The following is a 16,801-nucleotide window of genomic DNA, read 5'->3' as shown; positions in this document are numbered from 1 at the left end:
TCACTTCTCATTTTGTTCTGGAAATATGAGTTCTTTATAACCATCATATTGATAATTACATCTACCATACACCGTTACTTTCACATTGTTACCATACATTTTGATGTCTATTTGTTCTATACATTTTGATGTTTGTAATGTCTTATCATAGGCGTATCCTGTAACTACATGGTAATAATGTAGTATGTAGGCCTAATATCCCTAGTTATTCCACTTTATGGGCTAGCTACTCTGTTATAACATATGTAATGTGTTAAATTGTGCAACATAAACAGATGACCATCATATCATCCTATGGCCATATGCCTTCACTTAACATAATACAAGAAAAGCTTGAATGAGAGTGACGTAGCTAGAAGGAAGTACCTCCCTGAGTGGGAGTGAATGGCTCGCCTGCGAGGGAGTGGATGAGAGAAAGCTGAGGGCTACTGTAACTCACTGCATGAGAGGAGCGTCGCTGAAATCGTCTGCATATAATGCACAAGTAACCTGCGCTTTTCTATCCGTATAAATCTTGGACCTTCTGTCTGGTGCTTCTGTTTGAGTTTTTTGTGCATTTCTCTGTGAAATAAGAGTAGGCTATTTCGAGAGCTGCCTTGCAAATAATTTCTCTTCCGTCTTTCTGGGACTTTGTAGTTAATGTCAGAGGATTCAACCCCAGAACGCAATAATGTAACTGAATCAAAGACTACTTTTTTTCGAGACAAATAGGCCTAGCTACACAATGTTGATTGAAGCAACCGATTGAAACAGTCATACGCCCGTGTTCCAAGTGAGGATCAGCTCCAAGCATATCCAAAACGCATTACTGTTCCAATGGATTCCTGAAAAGGGGCGTACCATATGCAAGAACCAGACATTGCGGGCAGATCATTCTACTACAAGGGCACATTCTGTACTGTAAAGTTGACTGGCTGCTGGAACTCGAAATGTATGTTAGAATAGCACCATTTTTTTGACCCGATTAAATATTTGAATGCGCATGTTTTTAAAAGGAAACAGTGTTTCCACATGCTCTTATTGGAATAGGCTATGTCATTTGGAAATACGGTTTGATTACTTTGTATTATTTTCTACCACGGCTGGAACAAGCGTTGCTATGCAGATCATGCACTGTTGCCCAATGTTAGCGATACATTTGATCGTCTGACACCATATCTCATTTTAGGGGATATCTTTTAGGCTGTCTCAACCAACTATTGGAAATGTATTTTGCGTAAACAGCTTTCTGGATATTACAAAACCATGATGGCAAACGAGAATCCTTATAACAGTCGCTTTATTGTCGAAAAATACATCCAACACAAACTGTTGAACATGGGATTTGTATGGAAATTTCAAGCAGAAAACGATTCTTCAAATAATGGCTTTGGGGACCCCTCTACACCCAACTCCCCTGAAGTTTTTGCACGGAGGTCCCAGCCCACCGCCGCAGGCGAGGACACCGACTCTCCTTACCAAAACAGGAGTCCGCAACCTGACCCACATGTCAGGCTGCACAGAGTCCTGCGCGAGGCGGGTGGCGAGATTGAAAGAATGTATCAGCGGGACTTTGCAGAGATGTCGGGTCAGTTGCATTTTACGCCCAGCACGGCACAGAGAAGGTTTACCGCTGTAATAGATGAGCTCTTCAGCGACGGGGTAAACTGGGGTCGGATTGTGGCTTTCTTTGAGTTTGGAGGGACAATGTGCGTGGAGAGCGTCAACCGGGAGATGACGTCCCAGGTAGACAACATCGCTCGTTGGATGACGGAGTACCTGAACGGACCCCTACAGAACTGGATCCAGGAGAATGGTGGCTGGGTATGTTTGTTAATAAACCATTCCGCATTTGCTCAGCCTCTATCCACCTATTACACCTATAGGCATATATGCATCAGTTGCTAAATGCATCAGTAGTAAGCACATAAACTTAGTGGATCAATTCCTTCAGGGGAGCATGCACCTGACCCTACCATTACCTCTGTCTCGTCAAAAATCAGACTACTACTATTGTCTAACATTTGGGTTCCAATGTCAGCCAACCCTGTTATCATGATGGGGACAGTATAGGCCTACATGGATTGATAATTGTCTGTTTTTGCTGTCCCTATTCTCCCGGCCAATATTTCAGTCAGTCTAGGGAAACCCTACACCTAGTCTGACTGAAGGCCAAGCACACACTGAATGAGCTTGACTGCATTTTACTCTGTAATTTGTTTGCCAGATGTTTGGAAACGGCTGTGTGCTTTGAGTGGTACTACTACACAGCATGATGTCTTCAAAGAGAAAATTCGCGTGTTTCCACCATTCCAGTTTGAATGAATGAACAGAGCGTTTCCCTATTTAGCTTCCACATCAAATGGAGAGAAAAAGCCTCCCCTGTTTCAGTCTCTCCTCTTAGTTCTTTACATCCTGTCCGTCTGTTTTACTGCATCGCTCTAGCATTGAATAATTTATGGCTGAAATTAGAACAGGCACACCATGCTTTCAAACACTCCCATCTTGGTGTAGTAGAGTCTATGTCTAGGTTACCATAATCACGAATGCACTCCTCATTTGGTAGTTAATTCACCCTCTTTTTCTTTGATTAATATTGCCTTGTACATTCTTCTTCATGGATTTTATATGGGGGTTGGCAACCAACTTTAAGGTGCATAACCGCCACCAACTGGACTGGAGTGGGGACCTCAGTTCATCTTTCAATCACCCACATGTGTATATGCTGGTAAAAACCAATGAGTAGATGGGAGAGGCGGGACTTGCAGCGCGTCTAAAATATAGCTCTATTTTAGCGTCTGGCTATGCAGTCGCCTGTTGACGCGCGCTTGTTTCAATGAAATGATTGAATAACATGTATGTGTACATTTATTTTGGTCAGCATGTTTACATTTGATTTAGAACTAAGTTTATTTAAATGTCATGATATTGATGAGGCAATATCTTTCATGTCCTCTTTACTTGACCCATCACTTGACACGTCATCATGATTAATGTGGCATGCGTGGTTCCCAAGACACAGGCAGATGTTGCCATTTGTCTGCTAGACAGACAGATACTGTATGCATAGACTGCTGTGGAAAAGGAGAGTGGAGGTGGTAGCTGTCTGGACTGAGCAACAACTGGAGCAGAATAAATAGCAGGGGCCATACACTTCAACCACCATCACCAGGGCTGCTAGGGAAATCACATTTTCATTATAAAGTTGTGTGTTATTTTGGCGGTTTCTTGGCGTTATTGAAGATGTCTTTGCTCCGCAAAAAACAATAACTGTGTGTGTGTGTGTGTGTGTGTGTGTGTGTGTGTGTGTGTGTGTGTGTGTGTGTGTGTGTGTGTGTGTGTGTGTGTGTGTGTGTGTGTGTGCTTGTGTTTATATAATATTTTTGCATAGCAGTGATAATTTCTACTTGTTCCATCAGAGGAAAATTAGGAAGCAATCAACACTGATGTACTTTTCATTGGCTTGTATTATTCAGAAGGTTCCAGCACTCCCATCTCGAGCCAATCAATGATTCATTTATTTAATTTTGTCATCAAAAGAACCATTTTGCATTTGTATTAAGACTATATTCACAGAGGAAGACAAGTTCCAGTTAAAATAGCATTTACACTCTTTGAATTTAATCCATGAATTACTCTTTCCAGTAGCTATTCATTATCATTAGCATTGTTCCAGCAAGACCAGATTTTATATGTAGTTATATTAGAGTTATTACTAATGCCTGTATACAATATACTGTATATTGCATTGCTGAGAGAGCTGATTGTTAAATTTCATTTTCTATATTTGACACCTGTTCAAATATGTTGGGTGAGTCTTGTCTCAGTCTGGTTGGTAAATCAGTACACTGGAGATGAAGGAGATTTGTCCAAATGGGCATCTGGCCACTGGCCGTCTGTTCATAGATTTTGCCTGTGTGGTGTCAGTTACATCAGATTCTGCAGATAACGTACAGGTACAGCTTGTTGTCATGCGAAGACAGGCTTGCATCATTCCACTAGTGTATGTATGGATGTGACAGTAAATGAGACAACTGAGTTTTTCTATGCTCTTGCACGGTCACCGTTGAAGCTTTAAAGGTCCAATGCAGTTGTTTTTATCTCAATATCAAATCATTTCTGGGTAACAATTAAGTACCTTACTCTGATTGTTTTCAATTAAAATGATCAAAAATAAACAAAAATAGCTTCTTAACAAAGAGCAATTTCTCAAGCAATAATTTTGCTTGAACTGTCTGAGTGGGGATGTTGGAATCTGAAAACTAGCTGTTATTGGCAGAGAGGTTTGGAACTCTCTTTCTTATTGGTCTATGAACTTATTTACCGCCTGGTGATATCACCGGGCAGGCCAAAACTCCATTCCACCACAACAGGTAAAATTTTCAGGTGGTCTTTTCAAACAGCTCTTATATAAATAAGGCATAAACATCACAGGAGGTTGGTGGCACCTTAATTGGGGAGGACGGGCTCATGGTAATGGCTGGAGAAGAATAAGTGGAATGGTATCAAATACATTAAACATTTTTTCTATGTGTTTGATGCCATTCCATTTGCTCCGTTCCAGCCATTATTATGAGCCGTCCTCCCCTCAGCAGCCTCTACTGATTAACATAATTTTCACAATTTCACAGTAGTATCCCAACCTCATAGTGTGGTAATATACTTTTTTTTTTTTTTTTTTACTTTAGTTTATGAAGTAAATGTTTTCTTAACTCTAATTCTTGAACTGCATTGTTGGTTAAGGGCTTGTAAGTAAAGCATTTCACAGTAAGGTCTACTTCTTCTACACCTGTTGTATTCGGCGCATGTGACATATACAATTTGTTTTGATATATACAAAACCCAGGCAAATTACATTTTTGACTGCACTGGACCTTTAAATCTTGTTATCCAACTGCGAGGACGAGGAACATACTGTCTTGGGGGTGTTCCTTACATCTTGTCTGTTTCACTGTATGTACAGCACAGGAGGTTGGTGGCACCTTAATTGGGGAGGACGAGATTGTGGTAATGACTGGAGCAGAATTAGTGGAATGGTATCAAATACATCAAACACATGGTTTCCAGGTGTTTGATGCCATTCCGTTTGCTCCGTTCTGGCCATCGATGTACAGGTAAGGTAATAGAGAAAGGTTGTTCACTATCACATTTTGAGCTGATCATGGTCTTTCCCACAATTCCTCTGATATGTCCTCCTGGCACAAAGAAATCTTGAAATGATGCGTTACAACCAAAGAATGGCCATGTCAGTCAGATGCACCTTCTAAATTGGTCAGATGGCTTAGCTTATTTGTCAAAAAGAATTGCCCTTTCCCCCTTATGGCTAAGCTGTACTTATTATCCTTTCTTTTGAATCCATGTGATTCATTAATCCTCGGATAAAGCCTGCCGAATAATTGCGCTGTCTGTGGAGAATACATGATTCAGCTGCGCTACCCTGTGCCTTTTCAGTACTACTGTTATTTCAGATCCCCTGCTGGGACAACCCTAGTTTACCAGCCTGTGATCAAGACCCTTTGTCTTGTATTAGCCCAATTACATTTCTGTTTTATTTTGAGTTTCTGAAGAATTGCCTTCATATCTTTTTTTGTATTTAGTCTACAGGTAACTGTTTGTGGTGACTTATTTTGTTGTTTATTCTGCAGGTTGACGTTTAGTCCCATGAGTCTTGCCCTAGAGGCAGAACTGAGCGATTAGATAGGCCAAATGAAAAATCAGAATTGGCAAGATATAATTTTTTTATGAAAACAAAAATGTGCATTTTGGTCTTAATTTAAGGCTAGGGTTAGGCATTAAGGTTAGCAGTGTGGTTAGGGTTAGGGTGAAAGTTAGGTTTAAAATGTGTCAGCTAGTGACCACTCTGCAGAGTTGCCTCCAGAACAAGGTTCATGATGAAAAACGCTAACCTGCGTTTATTGTTTATTACCCTGAGAAGATTTTGACTTTGAATGCTATTTTTGTTTTTGTTTTGATAGCCCTTTTGTCTGGGGGATTCCAGCCCAAACAAATCAGTGCTGATGACATCCGTAGTAAATAAGGTGGAACAAGGATGGGAATGTTTACAAGCAGGAAAAGGTCACTTGACACCATGGTAACAGGAGCATGCTTTGCCTTGTGGGTGGCTTGCGATCCAGTTTGTTCATTTCTATGACCCCCTTTACAAAGCATTGTCCAGAGTTACATTCTAGTTATAATAACAACATATGTTTTATACTGTAAGTAAGGCCTAGTATGGGCCACAATTATGAACTTCGATTCCCTATATCTGTTATTGCAGAATAGCCAGAGTATGCTCTGGGGGCCCATTATGGATTGCACTGTCTCTTTTTGGCCAACTTCTTCTATGCTGGGAAGATGTTCCATTTCTGCTTTGTGTGTCAGGAAAACTTTGAATCACAATAAGAGCTGCATATAGTTGCCTCCTATTAATTGGAAGACTGACATTCTTTAGGTCTTGGATTCAAGCTTTGTTCTTTGTTGACGTGAGGGTGTAGGGAGCCGACGTTGCTCTTTCATGTCTAAATGTAAAAAAGAAAAAAAACGAACAAAAGCCTTCTCAAATTTAAAGTCACTCACTCTTTCGTACTCTGTAGTTAGGATTGTGTCAAGGTAGGACATGCCTGGCATGAAGATGAGCACTATACCACATCATACTGTAGTTTACCCCAAATGGTCCAATGGTTAAAATCAGCAAACTGGACATTTCAGTATCACCAACCAGATTTTTACACTTTTTTAGCAAACAAACTGAAATAACATTGGCAGGAAATTTTGTGTCGTTTGCAATTGCCAGATTGCAGCTTGCCTAACGAGGTTTTCATTGTCTGCTTACTGCTAATCTCTAACTAATTTAATGTGTTTTTGTCATGCTACAAATTATAGTTGTTGGTTATCATAGTCACTGTACATGTTCCTAACTGCCTATAATGTGGAAGAGGGAGGAATTACATGAATTTAGGGCATTGAGCTACTTGTTAATGTACTCCGCTGCTCATCCCTTTTGGCTCAGTTTGAGATGATTGCGGTTAGCCTGTTGCTATTAAAAACATTTGAAATAATGTCCATTCATTTGTCTCGACAGGGCATTTGAGCTCAATCAAATATAATGAGTGATAACAAATGACTGTGTTCGCAGGGCACAAATGTCTCTGCAAATTTAATAGCAAATATATTTTGTATTCTCATTTAATCACTCTGGGTTACATTCTCTGTATCAATAAGTTACCAACCTTTCATCAGTTTGCTCTTTAGTTTGTGTGAGTAGGCTAGAGTCATTCAGGTGCTCAACCCACGCAGTGCATACCTGTGGCTCTTGGCATTTGTTTGTCTCGATGAAGGACGCTGATTGGCTATGTTTACTGTCAGGTGGAGCTCAATGAGGCATGTTTGACCTGGTTGGTATTACTGTGGTGGTAGTAGAGGAAGGGGCGTTGAAAGGGAAAGAAAAAGAAAAGTGCTTCAATCAGTGGAACGTCACTCAGGTATTCATTTCCCTGTATATGTGCCTCTTACCAAGAGCTTTCAAGTGACATTGTTTATAAAAGCGAACTCGACACTGAGAGCGGTATGTGAAAATCCCCAGAGATAAAGACAAGAAAGACCAAGCGGGAGCTTTTCTCTTTCTGATGTTTCCTACGAAAAAATGGCTTCAAACGAACCCACTGCATATTGTGCAGTTGCCGTACCTACCCTCACCCCTCAGGCTATCAGGGCAGAGGAGAGAGAAGAGAAGAGAGGAGAGAACAGAGGGACGGCAGTGGTAAGAACGGGGTGTGGGCCGAAGAGAATATAACCAGGAGAAGTTTGAAAGGAGAAGAGAGCAAAGCTGATTGCAGAGGTATAGGGAGACGAGGAAAGGATGAGAAAGGGAAGTGTAGACGGATGGAGGAGATCCATGGGTCAGCCGTCGCTGTGTGTCCGGCTTACGATGCAGGCTGCAATGTACGGGACCCATTAACCTAGATAATACCAGGATTTTAATGGAATACAAGGAACCGACACCTGTATAATATTTTGGGGAATTGTATCTCTGCATGACATCGTTATGGAGATGAGAAAAAAAAAGATGAAAAGCACAAATCACAAACATCTGACAGAATTAATCACAGAGAAGCTCAGATATTTATTTTAAAGAAAGCATTTCTAAAAGAATTCAGAGTACCTACTTTTCAAGATCACAGAGAGGGAGGAACTGTGGAACTGTGCGCTACAGTATGTGGTCTCAGTAGAAAGTTAAAACCGTAGGGGAAATACCAGAGTAACCTTGACCACACATCTAGAGATTAACAGAACATTTCACTTCTTAGCTTTGAGTCAGAAAATACCCTAAAAACCTTATTGTTGCCACCAAGTTCTATGTGTTTTTATTAATCGGTCCTTCTGCAGAGCCGCCCTTTTCTGCTAAATGTAAATGTGGTCACATTTTGTTTAAGAAAGTTTTGTGTCTGGGTAAGCCCCTAACACATACAAATACACAATGATCTGCACACACCTCAAATTACTATTGATGTAAAAGGCCAAGCAGATCTGGGTTCAAATACTATTTGAGCATTTGTTATAACCTGCCTGAAGTGCCAGATAGGCGGGGCTTACACATTTGGGACTATTGTATTAGTTCCATTTTGCCAGGCAAGCTGAATCAAATCCAGCTAAAGTATTTGCAATGATTTCAAATAGTATTTGAACCCAGATCCGATGCCAAGTACAATAAAGGTCTGTACACTGTAGTATACAGCAGGTTGGGCCCCTGTCTCAGCTCCAGACTGGCTCAGGGATCCTTTGTTGGCCAAAGCAGATTTGCCTTTTGTGAGGACTGTGGATATCTGTAATCTGGTCAGAATTGATTTATATCCCATTTTAAAATAATGGGCTAGTCGTATGGGTGTTACAAGACTTTTGTCCATCTGCTGTGGCTCCACACCAGCTTCCAATTGGTTGGTTTTCTTCCTCTCAGTTGGTTATCTGCCTGGTTGTTTAAGCTGGTAAACTCTTCGGAAAAAGGTTTCCAAAAGGGTTCTTTGGCTGTCCCCATAGGAGAACCCTTTTTGGTTCCAGGTAGAACCCTTTTTGTTTGGGTTCCATGTAGAACCCTTTCCACAGAGGATTCTACATGGGACTCAAAAGGGTTCTGTCTGGAACCAAAATGGTTCTACCTGGAACCAAAATGGGTTCTCCTATGGGGACAGCCGAAGAACCCTTTTGGAACCCTTTTTTCCAAAGAGTTTACCAGCTTAAACAACCAGGCAGATAACCAACTGAGAGGAAGAAAACCAACCAATTGGAAGCTGGTGTGGAGCCACAGCAGATGGACAAAAGTCTTGTAACACCCGTATGACAAAAGGTGTGCACAGCATGTGTTAGGTTCATACCAAAATAGAAAATGTAGTGAATGGGAAAGAGACTAAAAGTGAGAGATTAAGAGAGAGGATACGTACAACAACATACCTCAGAAGGGTTGTCAACATACTGTACAAAGCTATAATTACAGTTGCTGAGACTGCGTTAGGATTCAGAAAATGTTTACGAAAACTGTAGTTTTTTTCCAAACTCTACACATTTCCAGACTCATTAGATTAATGACAAACCATCATCCACCTCCTGACGAATGCTGGTTGCCATTGGGGACCAAACAAGAAGGCCATAGGCTTTGTTCCGGCTTAACCCATGCTATATGGGACATCAACATCAAACCGTTTGCCCATCAACGACTACTGTTTGGAATGTAGCCTGAAGATAAACAGGGGTACATTTTGACCACAAGGGTTAAATAATGTCATCATTTTTAAACCTATTTTTAAATGAAAAATAATCTCTCTTTTGTATACTAGTGGTATGCTAAACTGAAAACGTGGACTCAATAGTAAACTTTGTGATAAAGGACCAAATTTGGCACAGAGGTAGATGTATGTACCCTGAAAAAATATAGATATGGAGCCACCCCAGAATTGGCCATTGGGGGGTGCATGGCAGCCACTATAACTGAAAAATACAAATTGTAAATATATATTTATCTTCCAGTCAATGTCTTTATACCAAGTCGAGTGTCATATTTCAGATGCAATTGGAACTGAGTTGATATCCTATAGCGTTCCGGAGTTCGAGCTAAAAGTCTGATGGCACCGGTGTCCATATCGCGCATATCGGTGGCCATCTTAGGTCCTACCTGTATGTCAGATCAGCTCAATCAGCAATTTCTCAGCCTCTGAGTATCACAGAAACACAACACTTTGAATGAACAACAGACAAATGTTCATAGCAAGTGGTTATAGATTAAATTGATTAAAAAATATATGTTCAAAACACGAAAGTATAAAAAAAAGTATATTTTGATTGAAATGTGTGAATTCGTTTAAAGAATCTGTTTATTTTAGGGTAATTTAAACAACTTACTTGTGTTACAAAAGGTTAATAATGAATTAATAAAAAATTACCCCCGTTGGCGCTTTTAGGGTTAACTGAAGATGTCAGTTTAATTTCGTAGAGTGTTATGTATTTCGGCAGCACTAAGGTATTCAATGACTGTCTCCATCTTGCACAGAGATAGGGACAAAGCACCCTGTCAAGTAATTTTTTCCCTCCTGTAGCTGTGGAGTCGTCTGTCCCCTGCACAAAGGGAAATCCGATTTTGTTTGACGAAAAAAACCCTGCCAGTACCATGCAATCCACCCCGCTTCCCGTCAAAACACGGTTCATTCAACCACCCACACAAAAGTTGTCAACGCTGACAATTGGCACATAGGAGCATTTAACTGTAAATCCATGTCTCCCGCTCATAGCGGGACAGACAGACGCAGACGGTACACACACATACATATAAACAAACAAGTACAAAGACTCAACCGACTGGTATTTACACAAAAGGACATACACACATGAAAAGTACACAGACTGGCATAAGAACAGGGATTTAACTGAATACACACACACAGAGTTGAACAGGTCCACACATTGAAAACAGAAATGGGAAAAAGACACACTCAGATGTTCAGACGAATATAAACACTGTGTTTGGTGTGCATTCTGCACAACGGTTCTTACATGTGGGAGGGTGTGTGGGCAGGTTTGTGTGGCTTGCTGTAATGGAATTAGTCTGGGAACAGGGTACGGATTGCCTTGTTCCCTTAGATGTGTTGCTTTTAAACAGTCTCTCTCGCTCTCTCTACTGTTCTGCAATTGCCTCAGTCTCGATTCTGTGATTTGTTTATTTCCTCAATATACAACCAATATAAAAGTCTCTCTTACTTGTTCATGTAAATACTGGTTATCCACCACATTTGTTTGTTTTTTGTGCTTGTTTTCATTTTGTGCTATAGGCTACAGTATTGTGTGCTTCCTTTGTCTCTCTGTTTCTCTCTGGGCAGAAGCACTCATTTGTTTTATTATCCATTTCAATGCTATCTTGTCTTTGGATCTTTTTAAACACAAGGAGGTGCGCTAGTTGCTGGAAATGGAATGATGCACCTGTACATTGCAATTATGGAAAATATAATAGCATTTCTCAACTTTGCTCTGCACTAATCAGGAAGAAACAAGAAACTCTCCTTATAAATCTAACTAACTACTGTTTTCATGAACATGTCATTACAGACCAATTTGTCTCAGTGGAGGTCTTGTCAAAAGTGTGGCGGAGCACAAGCACCCATTCCAAGTCCTTTATTCCCTTGGCTTATGTTGTCTAAAGGAAACAGATTCTGGGTGCCCTTAAAACAGTGTAGAGGGGCTGAAGCCAAGTGTTCCCCCTCCGGTACCGCCGGGTTGGGTTCTGGCTCTGTCGCTCGCCATCTGGTGTACCGTTTGCACCCGCCACCGCAGGGCCTGTGATCCCAAAAAAAGCATGCACACAAAAAAATGACATTTCCTACCAGCGCTCCAACTGGAGCTCAGTACAGTCCTCAAAACATGAATCCCCCTCTTTCATATGTCCACATTAAGCTTCTCCCTCAGGACTAGAGATAGCCAGAAGACCCATTCACAACTGAAATGATTTTGGACAATAATAGGTCTGTTTCCTCATTGTGGTTTTGACGTAATTTTGTGTGCGCTTTACACTGTTGTACCCTCTGTAAAACGCGGAGGGCAATACTCCAAAAAAACAATATTCTACCCAGGAGCCATTGCTCACTGCCCCTGTTGAATGCTAATAAGCCGTTATTAAAAAGATACGGCAAAGTTTAGGCAGCACTGATGTCAGATATGGCAGAATCAAAGCTTAGATAAGTCAACCCGTAATTATGTATTTTAGGTTCCCTCCGATGTGCAATGAATTATTCATCATGCCGGCGAAGGAGGCAGTCTTTTCCTGTTAACATTAAACATACTGTCTTTGGAAAATTGAAGTCGCTCATTAACTAGCAATGATTACAATTCTGCTTCCCCTTGATCAAGTCTCTCTTGACTGGGTAATGCCTCTGGTCAGTCAATAGGGCTGAGATATTACTCAGTGTTTCAATGGTGTTTTATTTTGGGGGGGGGGGGGGGGGGGGGGGGGGGGGGGGGGGATAAAAGAAAGTGGTGCTTTGAGTTTGAGCCATTTAAAGCTCACATTTAGGTTGTGTCCCAAACTCGAAGACATCTCCTCTTAGAAGAAAACATTCTCGTAAAAGCTCCAAAAATCAACAGGTGCATTTGAAACACAGAGTTTTTACTCAACTACCCTCCACTGACCTGCTCTTCGGCACATGGATGCATCATGATAATTCTATTAGCTGCATGTAATCAGTCATTGATTTAAATGAATGATACTAAGGTTTCCATAAAAGCTGGTGGAAGTACAAGATCACTTGCAGGCTTCGGTCTTGTAAATATTGCATCACTCCTCTCTTGCACTCTGTCTGTCTGTCTGTCTGTTTCTCTCCTCCCTTTTTACTTCCCTCAACCCTTTCCTGTAAATTAATAATTCATAGTGATGCTAACATCCAACCCTAAACGGGCCTCCCTCACAACAAGAGGACCATGTCCTACTCTCTGCCGCACGGTCATGTTCTTGCATGAGGACGCAGCTGGAGCCCTAGGATGTGTCCACTCCTCACAGATACGTGTCATCACAAGACGTCATGCGGAGGGTTGATAGCAAGCATGCTGGGAATTTTTTTTGAGGCACGTGAGTCGGCGGTTGCTGAACAGTGTACACATCACGCTGAACAGTGTACACTTCACGCAGGTCACATTCATGAATGTATTAACATGCAATGTACAGAAGGCCTCCTGCTTTGCTCTTATTGTCTGTCTGTAAATATAGGCTAATGAGGAAATATCTGGTAATGCTCTGTTGATGTGGTAATGTTATAGGGCTTTATGGGAAATGTTGAATACTTTGACTCAATGGAATCAATTGTATCTTCCATAGGAATCGGAAGTGAAAATACACTATTTTAAATCCTGGCTTAAAACTTTGTTACTCAACCTCAGCGACCACCAAGCTCTATCACATATGTGAAACTCAAGGCCCGCAGGGTTTTAAGAATTTAATTTGAGTTGTTTTTTTGGGGGGGTGCGATCTCAATCGACATTGGCGTTACTAAAATCAAATTCGAAACTGGGTAGAAATGATAATAAACCTACATTTATAGTCTCTTCACTCTGTCCAGCTTGCTGAGCATCGAACATTTCGAAAGCAAATTTTGACATTGAGGAAAAAGTATACATTTTAACTGCAGCCCTACGGACCTTGGTGAAGACCGGCCCACAGGGACATGTGTTGGACACCTCTGGTCTATAAGTAGTGTCCACTCGTAAGACTGAGGACATGCCAACCTCACCCTACCCTCAATCTTCATTGTGTCAGGGGATTATAGAGGGATTTCCTGGATCATGCTGAAGCCATGGTCGGTGCCGTCTGCTGGATTAGTGAGAGGCGCGCGCCAGGGTCGTTAGTTGGCCCCGGCTGCATTCACATACCACCATGGGTATTATCCCAACAATTTGGAAACTGTGTCGTAATGGGGTCAAGCCTTGGCCACAAGTAGAATGGAATAGGAAGAGGCTGTATGGGGCGCCACTATGTCTTCCTCCTATAGCCTCCAGGTTACCCCTGCCTTGGGCAACACATTTTCACCATCCTTGCCACAGCTGAGGCTTCAGAAAGGCTACAGTAGGCCGTCTAAAAATAGACATGACTAGTGTCTGCAGCTTCAGTTAAAGTGTTTCCCCCACCCTGTTTGGTATATATTTTTAAGCAATGACATCATCACCAAGAGACAAGTGACTTCATAAAATGCTGATATGATCAAATAAAAATTATGATCAAGATTCATTATGGCTACTAAAAAAGACCATTCTCATTCAATGCCTCTGTCAAATACACTACTGTATATATACAAAAGTATGTGGACACCTCTTCAAATTAGTGGATTCAGCTATTTCAGCCAGACACGTTGCTGACAGGTGTATAAAATCGAGCACACGGCCATACAATCTCCATAGACAAACATTGGCAGTAGAATGGCCTTACTGAAGAGCTCAGTGATATTCAACGTGGCACTGTCATAGGATGCCACCTTTCCAACAAGTCAGTTCGTCAAATTTCTGCCCTGCTACTGCTGCCCCGGTCAACTGTACTGTAAGTGCTGTTATTGCAAATCGGAAATGTCTAGGAGCAGCAACAGCTCAGCCACACAAGCTCACAGAACGGGGCCGCCGAGTGCTAAAGCGCGTAGCTCGTAAATATTGTCTGTCCTCGGTTGCAACATTCACTACCAAGTTCCAAACTGCCTCTGGAAGGAACGTCAGCACAATAACTGTTCGTCGGGAGCTTCATGAAATGGGTTTCCATGGCCGAGCAGCCGTACACAAGCATAAGATCACCATGCGCAATGCCAATGCCTACCTGCCCCAAAGTTTGGTGGATGAGGAATAATGGTCTGGGGCTGTTTTTCATGGTTCCGGCTAGGCACCTTAGTTCCATTGAAGGGAAACCTTATACAATGATATTCTAAACGTTTCTGTGCTTCCAACTTTGTGGCAACAGTTTGGGGAAGGCCCTTTCCTGTTTCAGCATGACAATACCCCAGTGCACAAAATGAGGTCCATACATACAATTTTTGTTGAGATCGGTGTGGAAGAACTTGACTGGCCTGAACAGAGCCCTGACCTCAACCCCATCAAACAACTTTGGGATGAATTGGAACACCGACTGTGATCCAGGCCTAAGTACTCGACCTCACTAATTCTCTTGTGGATGAATGAAAGCAAGTCCCTGCAGCAATGTTCCAACATCTAGTGGAAAGCCTTCCCAAAAGACTAGAGGCTGTGACAGCAGCAAAGGGGGGACCAACTCCATATTAATGTCCATGATTTTGGAATGAGATGTTCAACGATGAGGTGTCCACATACTTTTGGTCATGTACTGGAAGAGCGTGAAGCAAAACATTGTCCATACCATATTTATTCTGCAGCGGGCATCTTTGAGAGTCGCGGTATTACAGTCGGTATTCAGTCAGACAAGGGCTTTCTTGAGAGAGAGGAGGAAGGAAGGATCTACCTTCTGATTCCTGGGCAGCATCATGATTGATAAGCATCTAATCTCCTTTTAAGTTGGCAAATAGTGCAGGTGGTGGTGGTGCTGGCAGCAGTGGTGCTGGTGGTGATGCTGGTGGCAGTGGAAGTGGTGGCAGCAGATTGGAGTCCTCTCAGAGGCTAACTTGGGCTCCCCCCACGGCTTTTGATGAAAGCTGATGGGGTTTGAAGTGCCAGGGAGGGGCGGAGAGGGGGATGGGGAGAAGGGGGTATACCAGAGTGATGAAGGGAGATGAAAGCGAGGGAACTGTCACATTCCAATGTATTGGGATTTAGTCGAGTGAAGACAAACTTTCTCACAAGCTTGCACGCGTAAACACACACACACACACACACACACACACACACACACACACACACACACACACACAATGATGGAGCATGTATCATTAACATGACACACATCCTCGCATGCACCCAAATACACATATGGGTGCGTATAACAACATACAAGAACATGAACAGTTCAAGTCGGAAGTTTACATACACTTAGGTTGGAGTCATTAAAACTCGTTTTTCAACCACTCCACACATTTCTTGTTAACAAACTATAGTCTTGGCAAGTCGGGTTAGGACATCTACTTTGTGCATGACACAAGTCATTTTTCCAACAATTGTTTACAAACCGATTATTTGACTTATAATTCACTGTATCACAAACCCAGTGGGTCAGAAGTTTACATACACTAAGTTGACTGTGCCTTTAAACAGCTTAGAAAATTCCAGAAAATTATGTCATGGCTTTAGAAGCTTCTGATAGGCTAATTGACATCATTTGAGTCAAATGGAGGTGTACCTGTGGATGTATTTCAAGGCTTACCTTTCAACTCAGTGCCTCTTTGCTTGACATCATAGGAAAATCTAAAGAAATCAGCCAAGACCTCAGATTTTTTTTTTTTTTTTGATTTCCACAAGTCTGGTTCATCCTTGGGAGCAATTTCCAAATGCCTGAAGGTACCACATTCATCTGTACAAACAAAAGTACGCAAGTATAAACACCATGGGACCACGCAGCTGTCATACCGCTCAGGACGGAGAAAGGTTAAATAAAAAAACATATTTCTTGTTTGAATGCCATTCCACTTGAGCTGAAAAGTATACAGTGATTACCAACAGCATGCGTGAGCCAAACTAGAGTGGTTAGGTCGACATATTAAAGTATCAGTATGGAGTATGGAGGGACACGCCTTCAATCTGAAGATTTAATTCATGTGGTGTGTTTCGGGTTCACTTCCTGGGATTTTCCTCGAGCAAGTGCATTCTGGGAAAATGAAGCATAGAGTTGTCTAGACGTGGTTCCATGGTATAA

The 16,801-nt window shown here is 41.8% G+C and overlaps 1 protein-coding gene across 1 annotated transcript in view; it reads left to right on the top strand.

The window, feature by feature from the left end:
- Positions 1-417: 417 nt before the first annotated feature.
- LOC120027961 (apoptosis regulator Bcl-2-like) overlaps positions 418-16,801 on the top strand; it is a 76,001-nt gene continuing 59,617 nt past the window's right edge. The window contains exon 1 of the mRNA XM_038973055.1: positions 418-1,803. Within this exon, the coding sequence (XP_038828983.1) occupies positions 1,246-1,803 (558 nt within the window). The 5' untranslated portion in view covers positions 418-1,245. The remainder of the gene's footprint in view (positions 1,804-16,801) is intronic.

This window comes from Salvelinus namaycush, chromosome 33 (assembly GCF_016432855.1).
Source record: "Salvelinus namaycush isolate Seneca chromosome 33, SaNama_1.0, whole genome shotgun sequence".
In the NCBI taxonomy this organism is placed as follows: Eukaryota; Metazoa; Chordata; class Actinopteri; order Salmoniformes; family Salmonidae; genus Salvelinus; species Salvelinus namaycush.
This window is presented reverse-complemented; position numbering and strand designations above follow the sequence as displayed.